Here is a 26,992-nt window from a genome sequence, read left to right on the forward strand (position 1 = left end):
CACTACTTGGAAAAGAGCTTTCCTGTCAGCTTTACAACAAATGCACCACGTTCAATGGTGTTGATAAAGATGTAACCCGACTTAAAGAAGGCGTAAGAGGACCATGTTCCGACAAAAGCGACCGCGCCACCGCCGGGCAAGTCGTCATCCTCGGGATAGATGTCAAACCAAGCAGCTTCATACACACCAGCTCCGGTTGGATCCTCGGGAATAGAGCGACCATCCAGGACACGCAGACCAGCACCGTAGTGCGACTGGTAGATGAAGTTGTCAATGACATACTGGTTGTGATCGATGGACTTGGTGGGGTGCTTGAAGAAGCCCGTTTGCTTGGGGTTCTCCAGGTCTCTAATGTCCCAAATGAAAGTCACTGGGAAGCCATCACCACCAGGGCCGTTGCCGTTCTGCTCATCAAGCTCATCGTCTAGAACCAGGAACTCTTGGTTCTGGGTGTCCAGGACCCAACCTTGATGGGTATAGGAGGCACCCTCGTAAGAGATACGAGAGATGATGTTGGTGACGTTGGCCTTGTCAGTAACGTCATAAATGGTGAGGGTGTCCTCATTGTAGCCGTAGCAAATATCACGTCCCTGGTAACGCTCATCGGGTCCACGGTAGACGAGGCACTGAGCATCATGCACGTAGCCATCGCCCTTTGCACACCCAAGCGACTCCGGGTTGGCCGGGTCGGTGAGATCGAAGAAGTTGAGACCCGACAAGCAGTTAGGGTCGGTTCTGGGCTGAGCGCCCACAGCGACACCATACTTGAGCTCCTCGTTGACCACAACATTGTGGGCACGACCAAGAGGTAGGAGCGCGCTGAAGTGGCTAGTGAGGTCCTTCTTGGCGTCGAAGATGACCGGCTTGGCCGGGTCAATGTCAAGAAGCTTCTCAAGGTCAAAGATCTGAACGCCATGACCAACGGCCTCGGATCCGATAACGACATAGTTCTTGTATGTGCGGATCTCGCGCCACTGAGATGGCTGAGAGTACTGGGGAAGACGGCCAAGATAGATGAGCTTGCCCTTCTTGTCGATTTCCGCAAAGGCGGTACCATCATACTGGCCAATGGCAACGAACTCGCGGCCATCATCAGAGGTCCAACCCCACGACGAAGAGCCACGTCCTCCCGTGCTGCCAAGAGCAGCATGGCTCAGGAATGAGTGGAGATCAGCCTAGGGCAAAGTCAGAATATGTGATCTCGATGCAAGAAGACATGAGTCTCAACTCACGTTGTGGCATGCAAAGGTGTTGTTGCGATCACCCTTGATAGCCTCTGCAAAGCCGTCAACACAGCGTGCGTAGCCTAGCTTTGGGTATTGTTCGCTCTGGAAAGCTCCAGCCTCTTCCTGGCGAGCCCACTCCTCCTAGATACGGCGTTAGATGTCGGCCATCGGTGTCAAAGGCAGGGATATCACATGCATTCTTGAGGGCCATGAGGTTGTTGTGCACAACTCCCGAGTCATAGAGTCTTGCTGCCTTGGCCTCATCTGGCTTGATCTCCTTTGCACCGGAGAGCGAGATCAGGGTAGCCAAGGCCCCCAGGCCAACCGCAGCACGAACCATCTTGAGATTTGAAAAGATAGATGACCGGGAGGAGATGTGAGATGCGGGTGGCTGTTGAGGAGCTGAGATGTCGATGCACCAGAGGCGATTGGCCCTTTTTATCTCCTTCGGCCTCCTCGGAATTGGTACCCTGATGGATATTAACTCGTCCATTGCCTCATCATTGCCCAGCTTGTCCTTCTGGGCTGGATACGAATCATTGCCCCGAGTCTTGTGATCGGCAAGCGACGGCGGTGTATCTTGGCCCTCTACCATTAATGCAAAGCTCCAATCATGGTTTACAGAGGGTTGCAATTGACTTTGGCAAGAGGAATTTTTGATCTTGGCAAGATTGACGAATCTCCCTTGCCAGCCGGAGACTTCCCAGATATAGAAGGTGTCCTAGTCTCAGTCACTGGGTCATGCACACTAAGCAACGGATACGACGCCACATTAGGCAGGTTTGCAAGGAGATGGTAGACCACGCATGAAAGACGGCCAAGACTACGACCCAAATATTCCGGACCAAGGAGAGCTCCACATTGCGTGATTGGACGGACACTCTATCCTCAGAGCCAAAGAAATGTCGTAATTGCTTGGCTGTTACAGGACACCCCAAGAAAGAGGAGCACGGGGGGTTGCAAGGATGGCAGGTAAGCTTATCAACTAGCCTCGGGACTTCTGATTAATCTTATCTTCAGTCGAAAGCCAAGATGTAACGCCCAAGTGAAATGATGGAGGTGAGTGGAGCAGCCAATGGGGGTTGCGTTACATATGTGTCCGTCAATATGGTAATGATCAACGGTTGTTCAATTAATGGAAGGTCATTCGGCCTGCTCGTGATAAACAATCTGTCTGGCCTACCCGAATCTTGATTTGATAATGAAATTCCATCATAGATTCCACGTGTACCCTTTGACGCTCCCGCTACACCATCCATATTAAACAATATCAATAAGACGTCGCTCAGACGTCCCAAAAATAGCAGGGTGCAGCCCATCAACCATTCCGATACGCTCCCAGGCCCTTTCTTGCCGTAGTGAGCCACCCAAGAAAAGCACCTGAGCTCTCAATCTCATGTTGCCAACCAGGAGGCAGAGGCAATTAGCGGTCCATGACGTCTCCGGAGGCTTCTCACTGTGAGGAAGCCGAACTACAGTCCTGACATTCTGTCCCGAGACATTTATGTTCCCTGGCTTCAAGTGAACGTCAGGGTGCATGGGAAACGGCTGCCCATTGTTGTAAACCCTCAGGACCTCGTAATGGTGCTTCACCTCTCTCTCACGTGTCGGGTTTCCGTCTTCCGGCTCATAGATCTCAACGCGGCAACTCAGCTCAACCGAGATGGCATGGCCGGCGACTCGAATCAAGCCCGAGGCCGCGTTGACGCTCCGAATTTCGACATCATAAATCATCGGGTCGTTTGCCTCGAGGCCACCCAAGCCTCTGGCAGAAACATACGAGATGGGCCCATCAACGCTGGCCCAGCTCCAGCTAGGTGCGTAGTTGCCCGGGTTCGTACGGCACATGAGCTTTCCGCTCTTTTCTGATACTTTTGACTGCCACCCCAGACTTTCCACGAGCGTGTTGGCCCACATTCCCCAGAGAGGAGACCATCCCTGGCTCTGGGATATGCGCTTCATAACTGAGTCCATCGCTGGGAGCCGATCAGACTGGCGAGTGATGTCTCTGCTCATGTACTCCTCCACCAGCGAGGTCCAAGAAGTGTGTGAGATGTTGTTCAGCTGCGCAGACCAAGAATGACCTTTCACATCCGGGGCAAATCCTTCCCAGATGGAATGCTGGTTACATTCAAACTTGAGCGCTGACGGAGTATAGAAAATCATGCGTCCAGACAGGAGTCGTTCTTGCCAGATCCACGCCCTGGTAGAAATTTTACCATAGTCGCCGCCTTTATCCTCAGTGCCCAGAGGATGTGTTCGGCGTCGAGCCCCAAGCTTCAAGGATCCGATCCCGTCAATGTTAAGGTTGAGATTGAACGCTTGCCCCTTCATGTCTCTCGGAAACAAGATTCGGTCGTTTTCAGACCCCGCCGAGGCCGCCGCAATAGTCAAAGTGGCGTTGCCATAGATCTGGTGCATCTTGGCTGCCTGACGCTTGAAGTCCTCATCTTGGCCCTGAATGATACATAGCCTGTCGATCCAGACATACTCTATTCCAAGTGATCGGGAGCAGCTAACAACATCTTGAAAAAGCGGCGGCAGGTCCTGGAACCGTATGCCGGCTTTCTTCGCTTCTAAAGTCGATGCATTCGTGAGATAGGTATCGGGGCCGGTAGGGCCCCAACAGTAGCTAACCGCAATGTACTTGGCGCGGATGTCCGTGGGTTCCACGAGTTGTATGCGTGTCGAGTTGTTGGCTTCGATCCAGATGATGCGGTCGGGAAGCAGAGGAAGAGGGCCATCTCCTCCACATTTGTGATTCTTCATACAGTTAGTGACCTGTTTATTGATGAACTCGAAGCATCTTGGGTCCCCTGAATGTTCTGGTATCGGAGATGCGGCACCCATGTGCTCCACAAGCGGTGCTACGACAACATCTAGTTACGATCCACGGTTAGCTCTGCCAGCTCCTATAAATGGACAACGTACCGCCAACGGTAGTCTCACTAGGGTTGAGAACAGACCGATATATCTCGACGTCAATGGGTGGTTTGGAAAAGTCGTCAATTGTGATGATGAAGTTCATGGCCTGTCCCTCCGGTAGGTCGACACCGAAGCTATTCAGCATCTCTTCCCTCCCCATCCTCACTGTAGACGTCCCACCAAACGCCAGATGGACGATTACCGGTAGGCCACTAGCCAAGTAAATGTACATATAGGACTTCTCGGTTTCCCATGTAGGGTTCGCTGTTCCGAGTGCCGTTCGAATCATGGTGCAATACAAGCATCCGCGCTGAGACGATTCGACCAGGTCTTCTGACTTTTCTACCGTGATCTTCGAAACTGGAGTCTCGGCGGGAATATTGTACTCAGCCCTGGCCCATGAGCGATGAGTCTCGCTGGTGTCCACATCCGGAGGGGCTCGGTATGGGTCCAAGTTGCAGCATATCAGGCAAGGCCCAGGTGACTGAAGTTCGACCATATTTCTTGCCTCCTCTGCAGACATGCTTGATGCTGGCGACGCCATAAGCTTCATGAGTTCCTGGAGGTTGGGAGCTACTGAGCTTGTAACCCTTAAACTCCCCAAGCCCCCTGGGGCGGTCGACCGTCGCTCTGCATTCCGATTTTGCGCTTGTGGTGTCGAGGGAGTCTGACTCCGGGTTTGCTGAGTTGTTGGCGTTCCAACATGCCCTTCATTTTTCCCTTCCTTCTTTCCTTTGAGTTTTCGGAAAAGCTTCATCTCTGTTGCTGATGTGGTGACTTGGCGAAAGTTGAACGCTGATCCCCGCTGAGGGGCGTGAGGGGATGCCTGTCGTCTTGGTGTTTATCGGCATCCATCTGCTGATCAATCGGTAAGGATCGACAGTTACATTCGGGGCTGTGCCCACCTTCATCCCCAGGCTAACTACCACCCTAGCCACCCTGCTATTAACTTTGCCACGAATCACGCGAGTTGCAGCTTGGAGTTCCTCCAATAGTAGGCTTCTCATGCAAGCGTCTGTGGCGTCCATAGCAGCCGGGCGTCGCAGGGCTGATGCCTTGTCCAGCGAGGGACATAAAACACAAGACTCAGGGAAGTGAGGGCACAGTCTCGTGTATTTTGTCCCCCGCTAGCTTGTCCACAGACAATCAGTCGATGGGTTGAGTCCTGGTAGAATCAGCCTTAGGCAAAGTGCACAAGGCTCACTTCAACGGCCATGCAAGGGTCTAGGGGTGTATTGGGCATCCAAAACGTCAAGCTTATCCATTATCCAGGCCCATGTTTCCTGCAGACCAGCCAAGTTTAAGAGAAGCTTTTGTAATAGAGGCCCTGCAAGCTCGACATGTTTCACCACAAGTCGGCTCAGCTTGATTGCAGATGACACCGACCCTGGGACGAAACTTGAGCGATTTTCAGCAAGGCGCATTTCAAGTTTGGAGGCAGAATTGACGAATTTATGTTTGCCATATGCAAACTTGAGCGTTACGGCAGGGCGCTCTCCCCCTGGGCACCAAGAGTGGCGAATTCTGGACACCATCAACGCAGAGCAGCTCCTGGAGTGGGCCACACCCCTGCCTCATATCGCAGAAATACAGGAGGCTTGCTCAGATCGAACTGCCATTCACTATTCATCACTATCAAACTCTAACCAAGTTTCATCACTCTACTCTCTAGACGCTTCCTTGATAAAACATCATTTATATCTTTGGTCAAAATCAATTTCCCCGACGTCCTCCTTCTTCGCGCTTGTTCCGACCAAAGCTTCTCCCATCGAGTCGAAGCCTTTCGAGCCCCACCAAAGTTTGCGTTCGTCAACGCTGATATTGCTGGGGCCCCAATCATCTACCAAGTCAGCCAAGGTTTGTAAATGTCCGTATGCAGCTGGTTGCGGACCAACTGTTCGCCAACGAGTAAGCCACTCCTCAAACGCAACCAGCAGTAGTGACAACCCCGTCAGTGCGAAGAGCGGTATTGGATTAAATACGACCCTACTCGTACTCTGTTGAATCTGGAACTTGATGCCCTGTGACGTCAATAACCAGCTTGATATAGGCTTGTAAAGCAGTAGTGAAAGCCATAGCCAGCTCTTGACAGCGGACTTTAGTGCTCCAGCAGCTACCACCGCTCCTCGGCCTGGACCGCGTCTCGCAGTGGCCTCCCGCCAGGCAGCCTCGTCTCGTGTCACTGTTACAAGCAACTCGGCACCATGAAGAGCCATGACAAAGAATGCCTGGGGCACTATTGCAAATAAAAAGGTGCAAAAAAGCCACAGTGGATAAAGGGTTGGGCCATGAATCCTGCCTTCAAAATACAAGTCAGTGGTACCGGTCTCGTCGGCGAAGAAGGCATATGTTGGGACGCCGTTGGGATTGAGTTTTCGAATAAGCACGAGAATGATGATGGCCAAGATGGCACAGAGCACAACAACGCCATACTGAAAATAGATGATGTAGCGAGTAGCGGGATATACGGCACTCATTGCGCACTGCCGTCGTCGGGGGCTGGCGGGTTGGCTGAGCAGATAACGGTCGTCGACAGCAAGCATGCCGCGTCCACGGTGGTGGACGATAATGCCATGGTTGAGGCAGGCAAGGGCTGTGTTAAGAGGACTAGGACTCCAGGTGAGGATAGTGTTGGAGGTGTCCCAGAGACACATTGTTGACACGATCGAGAGACTCAACAGGCCAATGCCGAGCATCAAGAGTGCAATTCCATTGACGAGAATGCTGGTTCTGCTCCCGATCAAGATTTGCGACGCAGCTGTGTAGCAAATGATCAGGCATGCTGCCGAGAAGAAGTTGACGGATCGGGTGTTTGCCCGGCTGGATTCGGCACTCATAAAAAGACGGAGATTTGAGTTGAACTCGAGGCGGCCCTCGCGATAAAGAGCCCAACGCAATGAAACGGCGTGGATATAGCTGACAGCTTCAGTGCAGCCTGCTATGAGGAGGTTGAAAATGAGGGGGAGAAACTCTCCGAAAAGACCAACGCCAGCCACGCCTTGAGCGAGACGGTCTGGGAGGAAGGCTATTATGAGGCCGCCCTCAACAGCCAGAAGCCAGGTGGAACATGCGATAGCAGAAATCGAGATGAAATACGATACCCATAAGGCGATTTGGCAGTACCGCTTTGTCGATATGGCTTCATCGAAATGCGGGAGTCCTGGGTCCGCTATCACGCTATCTTCGACAAGCTGGGAGGATCGGGACCCTGGCTGCGGAGGAAGGATAGAAATATCCGGGCTACAGTCTCTCATGGGTGATAGGTTAAAAGACTTGACTTGATATCAAAATAGTATTTCATTATCACAAGTCAAGCTGTCGGATATAGGCTACCAACTTGAAGCCAGATAATGCGTGTATTTATTGTGATTCTGATGGGGCCATGCCTTCTAAATCAGGCCATGATCTGCCTGAGCTTTGACAAACATCGTGTGGGGCTTGGCAGGGCCTGAATGCTAAATTTGGCACCAAGCTGGGGTCGCCTGACGTCAGTGGAGATTACCCCAGCCCCATAGGGTAGGTAAGAAGCTGGTTTGACCTCACGACGTTAGGATCTATCAGTCTCTGATTTAACGTTTCACCAATCGGTAGAGCTCTGTATCTCTTTCTCAAGGTGATTTGGTATAGAGGTCTTTATTTTGAGGTCTCTGAACCTCTAGATTATCTGGCGTTCCCCTTACCAGGGAATATATCATGAAGACATGTTCCTGTCTACTTATCTGCCATTGAACCCATCTGGTTTTAGCACAGTACTTGACAATTTGCCGATTAAGTGAATTTTGATCCCTGGGGAAGATATTTAGCAGTTCCCAAGGTTCCTCGTCCTCGAGTGGTGTTAAGAACTCGGGCGGGCTCGTTGAAGGACGTATGTCGTCTGTTTGGGATTGCAGCTTCGATGTTGAACGCCATCTTTTCAACATTGCCCGATGACTAATCTACACTAACCCCTGCCAAGAAGGGTTCCTGGACGGGAAAACGTTGGTCCTTAGAGAACCAGTCACACTGGTCTAACTTCATTGGCTCGTTGAAGGCTTAGTCTGTAAAGGTTCCGGCTTGGCCAAAGCGAAAGAGACGGTTGAACACAATCAACCAATAAACGGTAAAATTGCACTCTGACTGCGTGAAGGCATCCAACGGGTACCAGACAGGGATCTAAGCCAATTATGGCCTGGCGTTGATTTCTCCCACTACAAATGCAATAAGATAGGATCAGGATGACACCAAGACACCGGCAGCAACTGATAGTGCTCTAGCAGTGGGGCGCGTGACCAGTTGGATGCCTTCGCGCAGTCTAAGAGATACTTTTCGCCAGGTACCAAGGCATTGGGGGTTGTATTGCTGCACGACAAGAACACTCCCTATTAATTTCCAAGTAGAGGGAAGACAGCAGCCACGGTGAAGGGGGTGATTCGATACGGTATTGATCATACCCGAGACAATCCGAGATGTCGGGCTCTCGTTGCGTCGGCTGGGTGTGATTAATAAGCTGAATCTGAAAAGGGGAGGCATTCTCGGGACCTTGTTGCGCAAAGTGAGACTTGACCAACAACTGTCGGCAAAAGCAGCCGAATTTACTTAGCTGTCGAACACGTTATGCACCCACGGTAGGGAGAGCCCACCCGATGAAACCGAGAAGATGGAACTCTCAACTCCGTAAACTCCAAAGAGCAACGGGCCCCAACCAGTTACAGTGTCTTGGCTAGGCTGGCTTATGGATGTAGAGTACCTACTATGCACAAGCACCGTGATCGGAGTGCGAACAAAGTATAAGAAGGCATCAACTTCTGGGAATTCTCCCGAGCCTTGACATATCATTCGATCACAACAATCATCTCAAGATACATTAACATCTATTTCATTCTTCCGCACTATTCATGAGCATGTCGGAACTCAAGATCGCTCGAATAGATGTTTTTCAAGTTGATCTCCCCTACTCAGGCGGCGTCTATCATCTATCCGGCGGAAGATCCTACAAGAATTTCGACGGCACTATTGTTCGGATCACTACCCAGAGCGGCATTGAAGGTTTCGGCGAAAGTACCCCTTTCGGTGCTACATTTATTGCCTCCCATGCTCTTGGTGTCAGAGCAGGCATCGCAGAAATCGCTCCTCATCTAATTGGACTTGACCCCCGCGACGTTGATCGTATTAATGACGCTATGGATGCCGCATTGATTGGCCATCTGCACGCCAAGACCGCTATTGATGTTGCGTGCTGGGATATCTTTGGCAAGTCAGTCGGCCTCCCGGTCTACCAGCTGCTCGGCGGAAGTACAGGCATCAAACTCCCCCTTCTCACTTCCCTCCCTGTTGCCGACCCGGAAAATACCCGCGGACTTGTTGCTGAAGCTCGGAGGGCGGGCTATACCGGATTTTCAGTCAAGATAGGAGAGAATCCTGTATCTGATGCTGCACGCGTTGTCGCGGCACTCTCTGAGAAGAAGGAAGACGAGTTTTATTCCATCGATGCGAATAGCTCGATGACCGTGGAATCCACTCTGCGAATGCTCCGATTACTTCCCGATGGGTTGCATTTTATCCTAGAAGCCCCCTGTGCGACACATCGAGACACGGTATCTCTTCGACGTCGAACCAATGTGCCAATCCTCACGGATGAGCTTCTCACAGATGAGCACTCGGCTATACAGCTTGTCGCCGACGACGCAGCGGAAGGTCTGAACTTGAAAATTTCCAAAGTTGGTGGTCTTACCCGAGCTCGCCGTATCCGCGATATCGCTGTGGCTGCCGGATATACCATTGTAACTCAGGAGACATGCGGCTCGGATATTGCCTTCGCTGCTATTGTTCACCTGGCTCAAACTATCCCAGAGCGCAACCTACGACCAATTCTAGAGTGCCGTGCAATGCATATTCCGAAGACCGCGGATGGCGACTATGAGGTTCACGGAGGATATGTTAGGGCACCAAACGCACCTGGCTTGGGTATCACCCCTCGTTTGGATGTTTTGGGCGAGGCAGTAGCTTCTTACTTACGCCTCATTCTACCCCATGACCTTCGTCTTTGTGGAGCCTCGAGGCTCATTCGTCTTGTATCTGGGCTTGCCGAGGTCGAGATTTAGCTCGCCTAACCGTCTTGTGTTCAAGCTAACTAGATCTGAAGATTTAATTATGTCGAATGGATTGCTGTGACGGAACTTTTGATCACCGGGTTTAAACGGACCTAAAGTTCACATAAGATCGTACTTTAGATACTTCATGATTCCTATAGTCTTGATTATCTAGCTGCCAAAGGTCGCAACAGTTCCATCGAGCAGACAGATGAGGATATGCCAAAAAGCAGCAGAGAGCTAATTGATGCTCGTAATAGAGTTTCAAGTATCTGCCATTGAGTCAACGGGTATTCCCTCCTTCAGACTTCTTACCGGCCATTCAATCCATTCTCTCCATTCTTCTTCTATAACCCTGTCGATCATGCCCATTACACTTGCGCCCCAGCCTTGACTCGGCCACCCTTTGTGCTCATACGGCCAGCTCAATGCAGCAAAATGGGCCAATACAATAAGCGCCAAAGGATCCCCAGACCTGATCATGTCCACGAAGAAAGGGGGGAGACAAAGTGGCCAGCCCCATGTATGAGGAAGGTCACTGGTGGAAGAAAGGGCAAGGCAATCCTGATAAACATTTCTAAGACCCTCGAGAGCTAAAAGGCTAGCCGATTGAGGATTTATGACGTCCAAGGTTCGAGGAAGTTGCCGGGCAAGGCGAAATAACTTGTCCAAACGCTTCTGGAAGGTACTAGGCGCTTCGGATGATGGGCTTGGGGGCGATGCAGGGGTGGAGGGAGTCAAACATGTTGCTTTGTGAGAAAACAGTTGACCCAGCGGACCATCCGACGACCATCTCTGAAGAGACTTGAAGTCGAGGATACATTTCATACCCTGGAGGAGTTGAAATGACTGTGCCACCTCAGCAGATGTGAGAGGCCCGCTGGGGTGAGCAACGTTGCAAAGTGACTGGAGAAAGGTCAAAGAACCAAACAGGAAAAACACTTCACAGTTGCTTTCGTTGATATCATTCAGAAGGTTTCGGAAGCTGGAGAGTGCTAGAGCTGAGTAGTGCGATGAAATGACCTGATATTCGACTTTTTGCTCTGGGTTAAAATGTGCAAAGTGCAGCGCAGAGACAGCAAGCAGGGCATGCATCAGAAAGTCCTGACCCGAGTCAGACTGCGAAGTGGCTGGCAGGGCCAGACAGTGAATGCGACTTACATTGGATAGTGCAGCCTTTGGAACGAGCTCCCTCCAGAGCAACTCTGTTCGAGACTCCCTGACGAATGATCTCCAGACTGAAGTGCTGTAGTAGTGAAAGAGCTGAAGGCTCCGCATCCACTCTCGCGCAGAACATTGGCACGCGCATGGGTAGCCTCGCTCATGATGCGATGGCGTTCCTGGGGTCGGGTGGAAAGGCGATGTAATAGAATGGACAGAAGCTGAGATAATCAGAAATGCGTAACTAAAGGGTGAGTAAAAGGATATTTACCATGATCTTGTTGGGTTGCGATTGGTGATTGACACGCCCATGGCTCATGAGCTATCTGGTGGGTCGATGTGTAAGGCTCGGGTTCGGATTCGGGTCCGGGCTGTTCTCGAAGACCGAGGCCTGCAACCAGGGGACTGGAGCTCGGAGCCGGAGCTGAACCGGGAGCTGTAGGGGGCACTGCTGGGACTGAAGGGGCTGAAGGGGGAGAGCAGGCGCTGGCAACCACGGCGCTCGAAGTTACAAGGCTACACTCGACGTGGTGTCGAACGCAGTTTGTACATGGTCGAAGCTCATCGCACTATTTTCCACGGGTTAACACAACACGAAAATGCCAGGCAAAATTGCCAGCTGCTCACCTTGACTCGCCTGGCCTTACACCGAAGGCATCCATTACGAGATTTCTTATGACCTAGGCGTTTCCCTAGCTGCATGCTCATGGCGCGCGATCAAGTTCCTTCGCTTTCGCAAGAGAAGGACCCAAACTTGAATGCGAGGGCGGCAGGCGGGAACCCGAGGCTTTTGATGAAGATGCGAGCCAGCCTTTGGTCTCGTGAGTACAACCTGGTTAGTGGGAGATCAATGCAGCGCGCTTAGACAGATCAGGGCAAGGTATCCTCAAACTGTCTATGTACCTAAAATGTGGTCTGATGATGGAAACCGAAACCGAAAGCGAGATGCAGAACCCACACTTCTAATTAAGTTATTGTCTAGTAGGTATCCACCATCTGATGCTGGTGACAGTCTATGTGAATATGTCTAAAATGGTTTGCGGTCTCTATCAAATCTCCTTCCAAACCTGGCTTTACAGCCGGTCGTTGTTGAAGCTGGTTCGCAACTTCTCTCCATATCGCCTAATGAGCAGTGGAATGGGGAAGAGAGCGATGGCAATAAAAGCGAGGAGGGAGTTGCCCCAGCCCAGTCCCAGCGAATCATACATCTTGAGGGCGCATAGTGGTAGCGTGGCGCCCGCAATGGAACGCATTACCGTGTTGGCTGCCAACGCAGACGCTGCGTACAGACTGTAGGCGTCGACAAGGTACATGCTGACAGCCATGAAACACATCAGGTTGCCTTAATGAAGTGTTAGCGGAAACATGCGAGTAGAGACCTTCTATCCTTACCTGTTCCTATCACCGCCAAGCCCACGATCGGCGCCATCCAATGCGTTTCATACTCTGTCGTCCAGCCGTAGATGAAGAATCCAACCGGCAGTAGCAACGTGCCCACGGGCAGAAGCTTCAGGCGAACCTCAGGTTTGACATCCTTGTGATCCTGCTGTAAGGCCTTCATCTTCTGCAGCTGTTTATTGGAATCAATTGAGAACCAAAACAAACCGACAAAAGAGCCCACACCAAGACCAAGGTAAACAAGGCCAACCGTGCTGGCGCTGAAACCGTAAGCGCCCTCGAAGATGAAGGGAACCGATGTGAAGAGGAGGTAGAGATAGCCGTAGACAATCATCAAATAGAAGGCGAATATGGTGCAGATAGGAGAGAAGATTAGAAGTTTCGTGGGTCTGACAATAGCTCTTTTGAAGAGATCCACATCTGAAAGACCTGTATCAAGCTTTGACCGAAGGTTGAGATTGCCCGTCTCCTTGATGAGCCTTTGTGTCTTGCGCTTGAGGATAATAGGCGCATATGTCTCGCGCATCGTCAAGATCATTGTAACAGCCAGGAAGCCACCGATAATGGTCACAACCCAAAACACCCATCTCCAGCCCTTGTTGTCTACCAGCACGCCACCTACGACAGGTCCGAGGATGGGTCCGATCAAGGGTCCGATGCTAAAGGCCGACATTGCAACAGCGCGTTTCTCCTGGACTATCATGTCGGAAATGCTGCCGCCGCCATTCGTCATGGGACAGGCACCAAAAGAACCAGCCAGGAACCGGAAGACAATGAGAGCAGCCATGTTTGGGGCCAAGGCACATCCGATAGTGCAGCAGAGAAAAAGAATGTTGCAGACGTGGTAAACGATAGTCCGTCCATATACCTCGGAGAGCGGTGCCATTACCATGGGACCGAATGCAAAACCAAGGACATACACGGAAACCACAAAGGCCCCAAGCTCCTGGTTCGTCTCCTTAAAGTCCACCATGAGTTTTGGGACCCCGGGTGCAAAGATTGAAGAAGCGAGTGGTGTGATGAAGGTGAGGGCGCTGATGAGGCCACAGTTCAGGTATTTCTGCCACGCCGGCCAGTTGAATGGGTTCTCAGGGTCGTCCTCCCCATCCCACCAGACGATGTTCGAGTCGGATTCAGCATCGCCGGCATTCAAGGTAGCTTCGTCTTCGCTCTTCACCTGGAGTGGACTGTCCGAGGCTTTACTGTTGGAGTGTTGGTGTTGGGAGTTCGTGCCACCGGGTGTCTTCGTTTCGGTCACAGCCTTTTGGCTCTCGAGGTCGCTGCTCTGCTCCTTGGTATTTTCGGCTGAGATACCGAGCAGCTCGAAACCACCAGCTGAAGAATCCTTCTTGATGCCGAGCATCACGGCAAGGAAATGTATTAGAGGGTTCAAGACAGAAGAAAGGGGTCACAAATAGGTAGGAAGGAGAGAAAGAAATCAAACAGGCTTGGGGAAACGAACAGTGATAGATCTTGCAAGATGAAAGGAGTGTCCAGATCCATAGCAGGAGACCTACGATTAAATTTCTATTAACAGGCGCGCTGGATTTATACCCAAGTCATTATGCGAGCTGGCTCACTCTGAGCTGAATGCGAAACCGAACCCGAGGGTTCCACTCCCCAATCAAGGGAAGGTCCCATTTCGCTCCGCAAGCGATCTATATCTCATCTCCGTCACCCCGTAAGCTACTTTGACCACAGGCTTTAACTTCTCATCCTTAGGCTCAAAAGCATCTTTGATCCTCAACTGAAGTTCGCCCCCTGGGACAGTCCTAATTTCACTCCCACTTGCCGTAGCCTCCTCCGAAGTGTCCACCCAGGCAACCGACTTAACCATCTTGAAAGACTGTACCCCGGCTGAAGTATTAACGAGAATTGACTCCAGAGGCGGTCTTGACTTTTGCGAGAGGACAATGAGCTCCAAGATGCTATCCCACGCTCCACTTGTTGTACCTGTCTTGACAACATATATCGTGTGTAGTAGGGCAATGGCCGCGTGCAGTAGCAAACCTGCTATGGATATGTAGTCAAACCAGCTTTCGGCGGTCATGACATAGCCTGTATAGATTGCCCTTATCACGGATCGTTTACTATCGCCAGACTTCAGTGATTCCGGCTCCGAAAAGATCTCTTCAGGATCTCCAGGATGGACGAGTGATCTGGCTTGCGTTTCATTCGTAACCGACCAGTCACCGAATGGCCACGCAGCCAGGTATCGAGATGGTTGGATGTTCGGTATCATGCCGCAACGAGAGAGGCCATCGACGACGGTCGCAGCTATCATGCTCTCGAACCCAGGTTGTTGAGAAAGGTTTTTGTGATAAACGCTGCTCACAATAGTTTCCAAAGTGGTAATCTTGGATCTAGCCTGCGGAAGCCAGTGCATGTTCTCTGGTACTGTATCAGGCAACGAGAGTGATAGCAAATCGTACCAGTGGGTATCCGTTCTGATGACCCTCAACGAGTCGTTTTTCGGGGGTGCGGCGCGATTATACCCGATGCTTCCTTGGTATTCTAGCTCTGTTTGAACCAGGTTCAGCACTCGTCCCGCAAAGAACTCATGAGGTTGCTTTGTAGTCCATATAACTGAGAGAACAGAATTCGCTTTTGCCCATCGAGCATCGATGGAGCAAGCCAGCACGTTTGAGGGAGGGTGGCTACCTCCATTGGTACGGTTCCACAACGTTTCAAACAGCATGACAACGCCGAGCGAGTTTCCAGTTACGTTCCATAAGTCCACGGGGGTCATGAGAACAGGGCGAGACTGACCGAAGATAGACTTATTCAGTGGTGATTTTGTGTCGTCAAGTAATCCTCTATTCGCAAGGTGTTTCTTGATGTCTCCCAATACATCCAACTCTTCAACCACAGGTGCCTCTCCAGGCTCCCCTTTGTCGCTGTGGGTCTTGTAGTATTCGTCCACGCCGTCGAAATCAGGGAACTTGACGGTCAAGGTATCTCTCCAGAGATTCGTCTCAGAGGGATAGATCTTAGTACGACGCATTTACCACAAGTAAAGTTTTAGCACTGCAGCAATGATATGATTTTTATACTTAGTATATATACTAATATGACTAGGACAAGGTACTTATCAATTACTATCACTCGAGGGTCTGGATTGAGGAAAAATAGAATATAGTATACCAAAGTCATATATAGTCACGATACTAGGCCCTTTGAGCTTTTTATCTTTTCCCAGTAGTAGCTATCACTTTAATTTAGCTCGAGCACGGTATAACCCAACCTCCATCGAGGTTACTCCAAGAAGTACTGCTGACAAAATGCCATCCGTTCATCCGCTCATCCTCCTTGGCTCTCTCGACAAATGCTTCATGCTCGCCCTCAATTTGGATGACGATGACGCCTAAGTCTTTCATTATCTCAGCTCTCCTGGGGCTGACGTGGTTGTGGATATAGTCGACATATCGACAGCCGAAGATTTTGGCACCGTAAGCGAGTCCTCGGCCCTAGTTCCCATCCGTGGCGACACAGACGGTGACCTTTTGGGTGATGTCCTTGTACTTGCTAGTCCGGAGATCCTGTGATGTCGGCTTGATGCTGCATCAAGTGGGTCTATGCAAGACTTGCCTTCTCGAGCAAGTGACGTGATTGGACACCGGCACCGTAGAACTTTCCCCGGCCTCCCCTCGGCGCGCAAGAAACCTCCCGGGCTTCGGGCGCACTTCCAGCCACCAAAGTTCTTACGAAGCACTCGCCGCCTGCCAGCTTTATCACTCTCGCAGATATTCACGCTGAGAAACAAAGGCAGAGGAGCGACTCGCGACACCAGAAGACTCTCGGTTCCGCTAATCCACTACCATCCTCTTCATCTAAGATGCTGCGACAAAGCATTGCTCTATTGTCACGTCGACCCTTCCATTTTGGCACCGGAGCATCCGAGATCTCCTCCACCTGTACCAATGTGTATTCACCATGGATCGCCCAGTATGGTACGTTCAAACCCATGTGTTGCATAGAGCCCACGACTGCATTTTACTGAGCGAGTGCCAACAGGCCAGTTTTCGAAGTTGACAGCAATCAAAAAGCCCTTGCGCTTGATGCCAGTGGGCGGTTCCGTCACATACGGTGTTAGATCCTCCGATGGCAATGGATACCGACAATTCCTCGGCGATATGCTTCGCGCTGACGGCTACCAAGTCCAATTCGTCGGCTCCCGCAGGTCAGGTTCCATGACTAACGGCGACAACGAGGGTTGGCGGGGGTACAGAATCGACCAGATCGACAGTAAAGCAAGGAAATGTGTGCCAACCCTGGCACCTCAGGTCTTCACTGTCAATGCTGGATCCAATGACTGCGTTCAAGGCTTTCGAATGGAGACCCTCGGCGTCCGTATGGAGAAGATGCTCGAGTTCCTTTGGCAGGCAAATCCCACCTCGGTTGTTATCCTATCAACGCTACTCGTGAACAGAGATAAGGACATCAATTCGCGAGTGATGGACGCAAATGACCAGTTTCGTAAGTTGACTGAGTTGAAAGCGAGGGAGGAAAAGAAGATAGTGCTTGCGGATATGAATAGCTCTCGAGGGCCTCAGCTTGATGATCTTGTTGATGGCACGCATCCTAATGACTACGGGTACAAGAAGATGGCAGCCATCTGGTTTGAAGCTATCCAGAGGGCTCGCGAGAAAGGGTTTCTATAGGATATGGCGAGCATCACAAGGCTTTCTTCTCTGGTGCTAGGTGTGGTACAGTGAGGGGCCCTTGGTGGGATAACCGAGCGAGTATTGGACCGCAAATTGAGTTGCTCAATCTCGGCGGGGGGAGAATTGTCCACTCTTATTATCGCCGAGTCTCACCATGAGCTGGCGAACATGGTCTGGCCTAACCATGCCATCTTTCGTAGACACTATCACGAGAAATAGAGGGTATGTGGTTCGCTTCCGGATGTTGTAATGGGTCTTCTACTAATCCCCTATCTTGATTAGATATTGTTTGTCCCTCTAATCTCTTAACTACGTAGTCAAGATCCAGCAGTACTCCCTCCAGTAATTTTGTTTCATTGGCCTTCTTAAGCACCTGACTGTAAAATTTCAAGCTATTCAGGGTCCAGTCAGACCAATCGCCAAATACTTTTCTACTCACTATCACAGCCTTGCAAGCCGACTCCATAGCTTTGTCCAGCCGGCCCTCAGCCTCATCAATCCGAGATATCGTCATGTGCAAGGATGGCATCATCCGCTCGTTGTGAAAATCCGCGTGTTGCGTACCCATGATCTCTTCCGTGAGGAGACGAGCTTCACGATAATTCCTCGTTTTCAAGTATGCGCTCGCCAAGTGCATCTTGAGGTTTAGGTGGTCTTTGCACCGATCTTGTCCTTGCAGCTCCGCTGCGAGGACCATGCGGCGACCCAAGTTGACTACTTCATCAGCACTCATCAGCTCGTAGCGAAGAAACCGCCAGATGGTGTCAGACATCATGTCCTGTACGATCGGGTAAGCAGTGCCAAGGGTATCGTGAATGACACTGATGTATGCCAGTATAATCGGCCTTGCGTGGGCGATCATTTCCTTTGGCCCTAGTCGAAATATGACCTGGATTAGAAGACGGAGCGGGTGCGAAGAGCCAGCCCAAGGGAGGGTCTCTGAGACGTGATATATATTTTGGAGAAGCCATTGGGCGATATTGAGATGATATCGGGCGAAGAAAAGCACTGATGTATACACGAAGGAGAAGCGCAAGGGATCTTGGCGTGAGAGCTGTATGGGGGCCTGTCTGATGAAATGCCGCAAGAACTGGATTGCCTCGGCATTTCTCCCGTCCTTTAAAACCACCACGGCTGACATGACGGAGCTGCACCAAGCTGGCACAGTGTCCTCGTTCTTGAATCCACTATTTGCGTCTCTTGGCCAGTTATTCGCTTCAACTGACCCTCTCACGTAGGAGTTGAGTAAGCGCATATAGTACTCCGGTACCCGTATGTCGTCTGGTGGCGTAATCAACACTGGGTGTGCAATGGCGCTATTTTGACGTGTAGCGATGGATGGTTGTAGAACTTTAGTTACGAATTCCACTTGTTTCTCCTTGGGCAATCTGCGAAAGTATTCCTGTCGTTTCTTCGTGGCAGCTTTGTTGTCGGCAAGGCTGAGCATCTCGACCGGGTTCCGCGCAATGACCTCCAGCGCAGCTTTTGCCGTCATGTTCTTCCTAAGCTTCCACTGGGTAAACCGTGATTTGCACATTTTCTCACTAGCGGCATTAGATCAAGCAGTTCCTCATAGTTTGTAGGCCGTGAAACACGTACGTGGCGTTGAAGCCATGTACCTGACGCATGTGCTCCATGATTCTGGGCAATGACATGTTCCGTTTGAGGTATATATCAGTGATTGCCTCTCGGTAGTTGTCCCAGTCTTGGGGGCATGGAACAGTGCAACGCCCCAGCGGTGGGATGTGCGTCCCCTCCATCGTATGATGGGCGGAACTTCAAGACTGTGATAAGCCGGCTGCGACTACTAAGCGAGTTGGAATATTGATTGACCTCAGCTTCATTGTTCGATAGATGTCACAGCGGGGCAGCATGGCTTTAATGCACAAGAGTTCCTCGCATCGTCAGGGGGGTTGAAAGCAGCCGTACTACTAAATGCACAAAAGATCCTGGCATTCAATTCAGCCAATGCCTGGTCGACGGTACTAGCCTGGAAAGCATGTCTCCTTTTGGCCGAGCCTCCTCAGGCCGCCCCTTCTCTTCCATTGGTCGTTTTCAAGATCAGGCTCGGCAGTAAGGCAATTCTTATCCCCCCTGACGCCGCCTCAGAAGATACCTAAAAGCTACTTGTCGTCTCTACTAAACTTAAGTTTAGGCTAAGTACCAGCAATCGCATAAACTGAGCTCGCACGGTCAGAACAGCACAGCCCCAGAAACACCGGGCTGCCGTGGCAGGTCAAGTACATGCAGAAAGGCGGTCCGACAGCCGCAGGGGTGATGGCCATTGCCCTAGCATATAGCATGAGAACAATAGCCTCTTTCTCGCTTTGGCAACTGTTCCCTCGTTCATCGAGAGAAGAGGCAGTCTTAAGTGTAGTCTACTTTTGACTCAAAGTAAGGGTGAAAGGCAGTCCCATTGAATCTCTCAGTTACGAAGTAATGGCAGTAAGGGTGATTCAAAGTTGTAACGAGATCAGATGCCCTATCTGCTTATATTAGAAACGGATGTCGCTGTTGGTTTAATACCAGGCCGCGGGTTTATCTTCACCGCCCAGTCTCTTGCCCTGACACAATGGGGTGCATGAGGCTCAATTATTCGGCCAACATCTTAACTCAGCCCTTAGCTCTGTGGTTCATTGTCTGGTCACGCCATACTGGACGGAACAATTCCGACGGCACACAACGGTGTCCGGCCACTGGCTGCAGTTTATCTCTGTGGCTTGCAACAACCCCAGTAGATGATGTGGTCAAATGATTCTCACCTGTTGACGCCCGGTGTGACTACCCACTTGTAGCAATGTATAAACGCTATTGGATGATGAAAACTGCAAAGATCTTTTGTACATCAAGACACCGAGGACCAATCCATACTTCCTACCCCCTACCCTTCAGCCACCAAAGACTAGAGCCGCAATCGTGGAACATGCGATTATCAGCTACCAGTCATTTCTGAAAGAATATTTAAACTACTCTTGCACCTTGGACGACTATTTAATCTCGCTCTTACCATCATGCCAAGCGCTCTCCAGACCAACTCGAGAAAGTGTGGTACGTCCAATCTATTCAGACCGTTCAAACCTTTTCCTGAAACCCAAATTCCCACAGTACCACCAAAAAGACTCGGACCCAACTCTTTCCACCATAATGGCGCGCGTCTGCAAACATCGAGGATGCAAGTCATCTATCCACAACGATGAAGAGCAGGCCCGGCACGACAAGGTCTTCCCAAGAAACTGTGGAGTGTGTGGATGCTTCCAGGGCACGTGGAGGCAGCATATGACGAAGCGTCCTCATTATGTGTGCGGCTGTGGGGACTGTAAGGGGCTGAACGTTCGGTTTAAGTCTGACGCTGACGCACGCCGTCACTGGAACGTTCATCATAGAGACGATGAGGAGCGGATTACAATGGATAGACATGGCAAGGCGCTGGGCGATGACGATGACGATGATGGATATTATAGCGAGCCTGCTTGAGTATATAGGTTGAGAGTGGTGGAAAGTTGGGCTGTATCAGTGGTTCTTTTAGTGTTATGAACAAGTGCCAAACTTCATAAAACCCAGCCAATACCAACAGGACTCACTCGGGACATCGTGAACCTCACCCCATGCACCCTGACGCACGACTGTGAGCCACTTGAAGTATCGAATAAAAAGCTCTTTTGTATTTTCTATATACCAACTGTCTGAGTGATTAATGCAATTTAGTTCCCCTCAATACCTTGAGCATATTACCAGACGTAGCTGACCCCTATTGCTTGGACTACGTCCAGCATTTCTTGCTACTAACATAAATTCAGCATGACCAGCTAGCTCACCATTGCCAAATACTCAATCAATCTCACTTGGAGCTACCTATCCATTTGCCAAGCCAGCAATGTGTCAGCCGGAATCTGAGGGAAACTCTCCAAGCAGATTTCCGATGGTGCACCGACCAATCCGGCCTTCTATCACGTTGCATATTCTCCGTGGCGTCGGCCCGTAGGCCAAGGGACCCGGGAGTCTCTTAATAGAGTGCCAAGAAATGATACCATCATGTGAATGTTTCTTGATCAACCTCCGTGCTTCCTATTTGGGTATCTCAAGGAGCATGGCTTCCGAGATGAGCAGGGTCGGCCCCCCTGTCAGTGTTGTCACATCGACAGGGATCCTGGACGTTTCGGCCACCTCAACACTGAAAAGGTCATCGATTTACAAGTCGATCAATGAATAAACATGTCGGTACGCGGCGTGTTCATGCGTGTCATTAAGTGATGAGGCTGCCTTGCCCACCTGCAAACGAATGACGGACCCATATCTGGCATTTGAGTTGGAGATCTTAGCGTTGCAAGTCACCCGTCGGGCCTCCTTCCACGAGGCGTGTGGATTCATCCTGGGATGCCACGGACGCCTAGCCCGATTAAGAGAACGGTCCTCAGGTTCCGTTCACAGTCACCTTTTCGGCGGCTTCAAGTCCCAGAAACTGAATCACTTGACCACAGCAAAGGACGCTACGTCCCGTCTTTCCGAAAGTCAAGTCTATGCAAAGAGGCATGTTCTGAGTCAAGATACCAATATATAAAGTCTGTTTCTTTTCGAAACGAAAGGAGTTCTTTTGTTCTTCACCCGTTAACGTTTGGGCGACTATCCACCAGAGAACACACAGCCGGCTACACACTCTCTTTGCAAAAAATGACTGTCTATCAACTCTTGTTTACGGCCGCTTTGGCTGGTACAGCACTTGCTGCCCCTCTTGTTGAGGAACGCCAGGCTTGCGCCAGCCAGTGGTAAGTGCTTGCAATTGATCCTGATTTGACTTCATGGTACAGGAAGGCTCACATAACCTCTAGGGCCCAGTGTGGTGGCTTCAGCTGGAATGGTGCTACTTGCTGCCAGTCTGGTAGTTACTGCAGCAAGATCAATGACTATTACTCTCAGTGCATTCCTGGAGAGGGTCCCGCCACTTCCAAGACGAGCACGCTTCCTGCCTCTACCACCACCAGCAAGCCGACCTCGGCCTCCACCGCTGGTACCTCTTCCACTACGAAGCCTCCTCCTGCTGGAAGCGGCACTGCCACTTACAGCGGAAACCCCTACTCTGGTGTTAACCTTTGGGCCAACAGCTACTATCGCTCAGAGGTTACCAACTTGGCTATACCCAAGTTGAGCGGTGCCATGGCCACGGCTGCTGCCAAGGTCGCTGATGTTCCCTCTTATCAGTGGATGTAAGTAATGGGGTATTTGAGTGAATCAGCATTACAGAAATTTTTACTAAGAACGTCTACAGGGACTCTTTCGAGCACATCTCCCTGATGGAGGACACTCTCGTAGACATTCGCAAGGCTAACCAGGCTGGTGGTAACTACGCTGGCCAATTCGTCGTCTACGACCTCCCTGATCGCGACTGCGCTGCTGCTGCTTCTAACGGAGAGTATTCCCTTGACAAGGATGGTGCCAACAAGTACAAGAACTACATCAACACTATCAAGAAGATCATCCAGAGCTACTCTGATATCCGAATCCTCCTTGTTATTGGTTAGTACTATGCCCCTCATTCCGTGTGATTATGACTGACAGCTCTTATAGAGCCTGACTCCCTGGCTAACCTGGTCACCAACATGGATGTTGCCAAGTGCGCCAAGGCCCATGATGCGTACATCAGCCTGACGAACTACGCTGTCACGGAACTGAACCTACCCAACGTCGCCATGTATCTTGATGCAGGTCACGCTGGCTGGCTCGGCTGGCCCAACAACCAGGGCCCTGCCGCGAAGCTCTTTGCTAGCATCTACAAGGATGCCGGCAAGCCAGCTGCGCTCCGTGGACTCGCCACCAACGTTGCCAACTACAACGCCTGGAGCCTCAGCAGTGCTCCCCCTTATACCCAAGGCGCCTCCATCTACGACGAGAAGAGTTACATTCACGCAATGGGTCCTCTCCTGGAGCAGAATGGCTGGCCTGGTGCTCACTTCATTACCGACCAGGGCCGTTCTGGCAAGCAGCCCACCGGTCAGATCCAGTGGGGTGACTGGTGCAACTCCAAGGGCACTGGCTTTGGTATTCGTCCCTCTGCCAACACTGGTGACAGCCTCCTCGATGCTTTTGTCTGGGTCAAGCCTGGTGGTGAGTCTGATGGTACCTCGGACACCAGTGCTGCCCGTTACGACTACCACTGCGGTGCTTCTGCAGCTCTTCAGTACGTCTTCCCATTCCCCCAACCAAGAACCATGCTGACATCTCTTCTTTCAAGGCCGGCACCTGAGGCAGGAACCTGGTTCCAGGCCTACTTCGAGCAGCTTCTTACCAATGCCAACCCTTCGTTCCTGTAAGCAATTGGGACAAAAAGGCAAAGCTGGTTTAGCTCTTTCATGTATATATTTACCTCGTATGACGGTACAACGAGCCGCATACTACATACGACGAAAAGGATTGGTCCCTCAGTCTCTTCAGACATCCCCAATTTCGTATCTGCTTCTCTTGACTTGTCTAGTCAATCAATTTGAGCTTTTTCTTATGCTAGGTGCATATAGATACCTGAAGTCTTTGATTGAACTGTGAACTAGATGATAAAATGGTTCTCGATTGCCATATATCTGGACCCCCCCTCTCTTCTCATGCGAAGTAGGCGACTCTAGCACCTGTACTGCATCAAAATCCATATAACAGCGTCCACAACGGTCTCAGGGGCAGCAAGATGAATGTTATGCCCGACGCCAGAAACATGCTGAAATTTTGTCCTTTCGGATAGGTTCAATATCTTTTTTTGCATGGATTCTTCGATCGCATTGGCCTGAGATATGAATTGGCTCATTCCAGCCCTTTCAACATCAGTGCCGTTTCCCAATCGTACACCTTCAGCATAGATCTTTTGGAGATCGACGGCGTAGTCTGCTTGCAAAACAACATGAGGGACACGCCCGAACTCAGGCTCTTCAATCTCTGAACGCCCATTGGCAGCTAGGGCTTTACCGCTCGCGTGATACTGAGACACTTCTCGGTCGGCTGCGACTTTATGCCCAGGTCGTGCCTCTTCCTCTAGCAATGCTTTCCACTCTACGTTTCCTAAGCGATGGCAATCTCCGTAGCAGAGCTGTAGCGTTTCGATATCTCCTTGTACAGCGCGAACAAACGGATTCGGATAGGTCAATGGCGTCTCCTCGGTGTTGGCATCGACAAAGACAAAGCCCTTGAACTGGGCTGAAGTCCTCAGCTTCACAAACTCCCGTAGAATTATGCCGCCGTAAGAATGAGAGACCACGATATAGGGTGGTGCGACCTTTGCAGCTCGCAGAAGCGCGTGCAATTCTGCTGCTATGTCCCCGGCGGTCCTGGAGTCACTGTCGGGGGCTAGTTCACTTAAGCCGTATCCTGCGCGCTCGTAGTTCATGACGCTCATAGACTCCGAAAGACTCTTCGTAACTGCAGTCCACTCTTTGATGCTGCTTGTGATGCCGGGGATGATGACGACGATTGGGTTGTGTGCTCTCCGAGGTGGCCCGTAAATGGTCAGCTCGAGTTTATGGGTACCCAAGTCAACAAGGGTCGTTAGACCGGGTTGGTAGCGTGCCATATCGAAGTTGGTGGTTGCAGGAGGTTGAATAGCAGGATTGAGTTGATGGATTCGAGCTTGTGTGAAAGATGAAGTCGGAGGGATAGAGTCACCACATTTGACAAATGGCGTCAGCGCGAGTTAGGCGATGGTTGCTGACAAATCATAGGTCAACGAAGATAAGGAACATAAACATCGAATTTTGCCTGGGCTTAGTATCACAATGGACATTCATATAGAAGAGTTGAACGTAGGTTGCTTAGGTTATTAAATGTTAGCTTAGTGAGTACATATTCTCTCAAACTAATCCTATGAGAACCCATGAATGCATTCTCGACTAGTGAAAATTGCCGAACATCTCAATCATACGTGCAGCTCCATCATCTGCGTACATCAAGTTTTCCAAGTTGATACTGCTTTGAATGTGTTCTCGAGCACGAGGTAGCATCTCGGCTTCATATGCTGCAACGGCCCGTTCCAACGCTTCTTGGTCTGCCTCCTCGTCATAAGTCGCTTGAGCTCCTTCATCTCCTAGCTCAGACATTATCTTATTGAAGAGAACCAGCGAATCGTACATGGCCTGATTGACGCCTTCGCCGTTTGGAGTTGCAAGATGTGCTGCATCTCCCAAGAGTGCAATGCCGGGGGTACGCTTCCAGTGCGTCTGGTCTGGTTCGTTGGCGCTGCCCTCCGTTCCACCGTTTTCGGTAGCTTCTGACGAGAAGAGGCCTATGGGAAGGCGATACAGAGGCCAAGGGCGCCAAGGACCTTCAGAGGCAGCGATCAAGGCTCGTGTGTTCGAGGCCCAGTTGGCGTAGAAACCCCCCGGTCCCAGCATGGTCGCTCGTGCCTTGTCCATATCAGTTGGATCAGCGGCGCCTCCAGGCCGTGTTAAAGTTTCGGGCGCTGTCACGCCCATGTATAGACGATACGATCTATCAGACATTTGCTGAACACAGAGCACGCTTTTGGCACTCAAAGCCATGACAGTACCTTTGCCTGCCATCTTACGTGCCGTGTCATATTCCCGGTTGTCGCTGGACAGACGGCCCTCGATAAACATTTTGCCTGAGTATACTGGCTTGGCAGATGTGATCTCAAGCAGAGAGTTAGCTCCTTGATATAGAAAAGATAGGGATGAAGGACCATGCTATGACTTACCAGTTGTCGGACCTTACTCCATGCTCCATCCGCGCCGACCACGAGCCGAAAACCAGTCTCAGTTGAGCCATCGGCAAAGCTCAGCATCCAGGAGCGAGCTCCAGACCGTTTTTCGTGTTCGCTACGCCCGACTTTCGAGAGAGTCTTTCCCCATCGAATGCTATCTGCAGGTAGGGAGTTGAGCAGTAATTGTCGCAGTTGCAAGCGGTCGATCTCAGGGCGGTCAGTGTCATCACTGAAAGAGGCCTTGATTCCCCCTGTGGAATCCATCAGAGTCATCGCCGTGGCATCTTGACGAGACAGCTTCTTGAACTCGTTATGAAGCCCGGCATGCCGCAGCGCTTCTTGGCCTGTTTCGTTGTGGATGTCGAGTGTACCACCCTGATTGAGAGACGTTGACTCCGGGGATGGGTCGCGCTCGAACACGTAGTATTTGATCCCGGCAGTCTGCAATAGACGAGCAAATGTAAGTCCACAGGGCCCGCCCCCAATGATTGCGATGGCGGGTGGTTTAGATGGGGGCATGGTTTCTAAACTCGAAAATTGCTAGACGCTCAGATTGGCGAGAATTTCACGATAAGCTCGGGTTGTAGACGTGATCTATTTGGTGTGATATAATTGTAGGCGAAATAAGTGAGACAAGAAAATTGGGATGAAAATGTTCACTCTGCGCCGGCGTAGAGGTTTTATAGGTGCTTTTTAGCTGTGCTTGGGTTACGAACCCCTTGTTCTCGGCACCGAGTTTTCTCGACGAACCTCCTAATGTGTGTTTGTTAGAGTCAATACTCGGTACCTAGTAAAGGCCGAGGCTGGCGCCGGATCCTATCGCTTCGGACATTAGTCTAGTCCGAACGCTATTTAACC

General features: G+C 50.9%; 8 protein-coding genes across 8 annotated transcripts; 2 read left to right on the plus strand and 6 right to left on the minus strand.

Moving 5' to 3' along the window:
• Nucleotides 1–2: 2 nt before the first annotated feature.
• On the minus strand, nucleotides 3–1,566 carry LRP88_07398 (uncharacterized protein; the record flags this gene model as incomplete). Its single annotated transcript, XM_083243928.1, has 3 exons — nucleotides 3–1,175; nucleotides 1,233–1,367; nucleotides 1,423–1,566. The coding sequence occupies 3 exons, from the start codon at nucleotides 1,564–1,566 to the stop codon at nucleotides 3–5; spliced, it is 1,452 nt and encodes a 483-aa protein (XP_083098422.1).
• A 920-nt stretch (nucleotides 1,567–2,486) lies between these two features.
• On the minus strand, nucleotides 2,487–4,674 carry LRP88_07399 (HET domain-containing protein; the record flags this gene model as incomplete). Its single annotated transcript, XM_083243929.1, has 2 exons — nucleotides 2,487–4,105; nucleotides 4,158–4,674. The coding sequence occupies 2 exons, from the start codon at nucleotides 4,672–4,674 to the stop codon at nucleotides 2,487–2,489; spliced, it is 2,136 nt and encodes a 711-aa protein (XP_083098423.1).
• Nucleotides 4,675–5,842: 1,168 nt separating this feature from the next.
• LRP88_07400 (uncharacterized protein) lies at nucleotides 5,843–7,405 on the minus strand (the record flags this gene model as incomplete). The annotated part of the gene is made up of 1 exon (XM_083243930.1): nucleotides 5,843–7,405. One exon carries the CDS (start codon nucleotides 7,403–7,405, stop codon nucleotides 5,843–5,845), a length of 1,563 nt encoding a protein of 520 aa, XP_083098424.1.
• A 1,626-nt stretch (nucleotides 7,406–9,031) lies between these two features.
• Nucleotides 9,032–10,231, plus strand: LRP88_07401 (enolase C-terminal domain-like protein; the record flags this gene model as incomplete). The annotated part of the gene is made up of 1 exon (XM_083243931.1): nucleotides 9,032–10,231. The coding sequence occupies one exon, from the start codon at nucleotides 9,032–9,034 to the stop codon at nucleotides 10,229–10,231; it is 1,200 nt and encodes a 399-aa protein (XP_083098425.1).
• Nucleotides 10,232–12,453: 2,222 nt separating this feature from the next.
• LRP88_07402 (MFS transporter) lies at nucleotides 12,454–14,141 on the minus strand (the record flags this gene model as incomplete). The annotated part of the gene is made up of 2 exons (XM_083243932.1): nucleotides 12,454–12,722; nucleotides 12,773–14,141. The coding sequence occupies 2 exons, from the start codon at nucleotides 14,139–14,141 to the stop codon at nucleotides 12,454–12,456; spliced, it is 1,638 nt and encodes a 545-aa protein (XP_083098426.1).
• A 7,969-nt stretch (nucleotides 14,142–22,110) lies between these two features.
• On the plus strand, nucleotides 22,111–23,747 carry LRP88_07403 (1, 4-beta cellobiohydrolase; the record flags this gene model as incomplete). The annotated part of the gene is made up of 5 exons (XM_083243933.1): nucleotides 22,111–22,205; nucleotides 22,269–22,643; nucleotides 22,706–22,953; nucleotides 23,005–23,614; nucleotides 23,669–23,747. The coding sequence occupies 5 exons, from the start codon at nucleotides 22,111–22,113 to the stop codon at nucleotides 23,745–23,747; spliced, it is 1,407 nt and encodes a 468-aa protein (XP_083098427.1).
• A 302-nt stretch (nucleotides 23,748–24,049) lies between these two features.
• Nucleotides 24,050–24,988, minus strand: LRP88_07404 (Alpha/Beta hydrolase protein; the record flags this gene model as incomplete). Its single annotated transcript, XM_083243934.1, has 1 exon — nucleotides 24,050–24,988. One exon carries the CDS (start codon nucleotides 24,986–24,988, stop codon nucleotides 24,050–24,052), a length of 939 nt encoding a protein of 312 aa, XP_083098428.1.
• A 316-nt stretch (nucleotides 24,989–25,304) lies between these two features.
• Nucleotides 25,305–26,653, minus strand: LRP88_07405 (FAD-dependent oxidoreductase; the record flags this gene model as incomplete). The annotated part of the gene is made up of 2 exons (XM_083243935.1): nucleotides 25,305–26,063; nucleotides 26,129–26,653. 2 exons carry the CDS (start codon nucleotides 26,651–26,653, stop codon nucleotides 25,305–25,307), a joined length of 1,284 nt encoding a protein of 427 aa, XP_083098429.1.
• Nucleotides 26,654–26,992: the final 339 nt, after the last annotated feature.

This window comes from Fusarium phalaenopsidis (genome assembly GCF_050370095.1).
Source record: "Fusarium phalaenopsidis strain FUZ10S chromosome Unknown contig_32302, whole genome shotgun sequence".
In the NCBI taxonomy this organism is placed as follows: Eukaryota; Fungi; Ascomycota; class Sordariomycetes; order Hypocreales; family Nectriaceae; genus Fusarium; species Fusarium phalaenopsidis.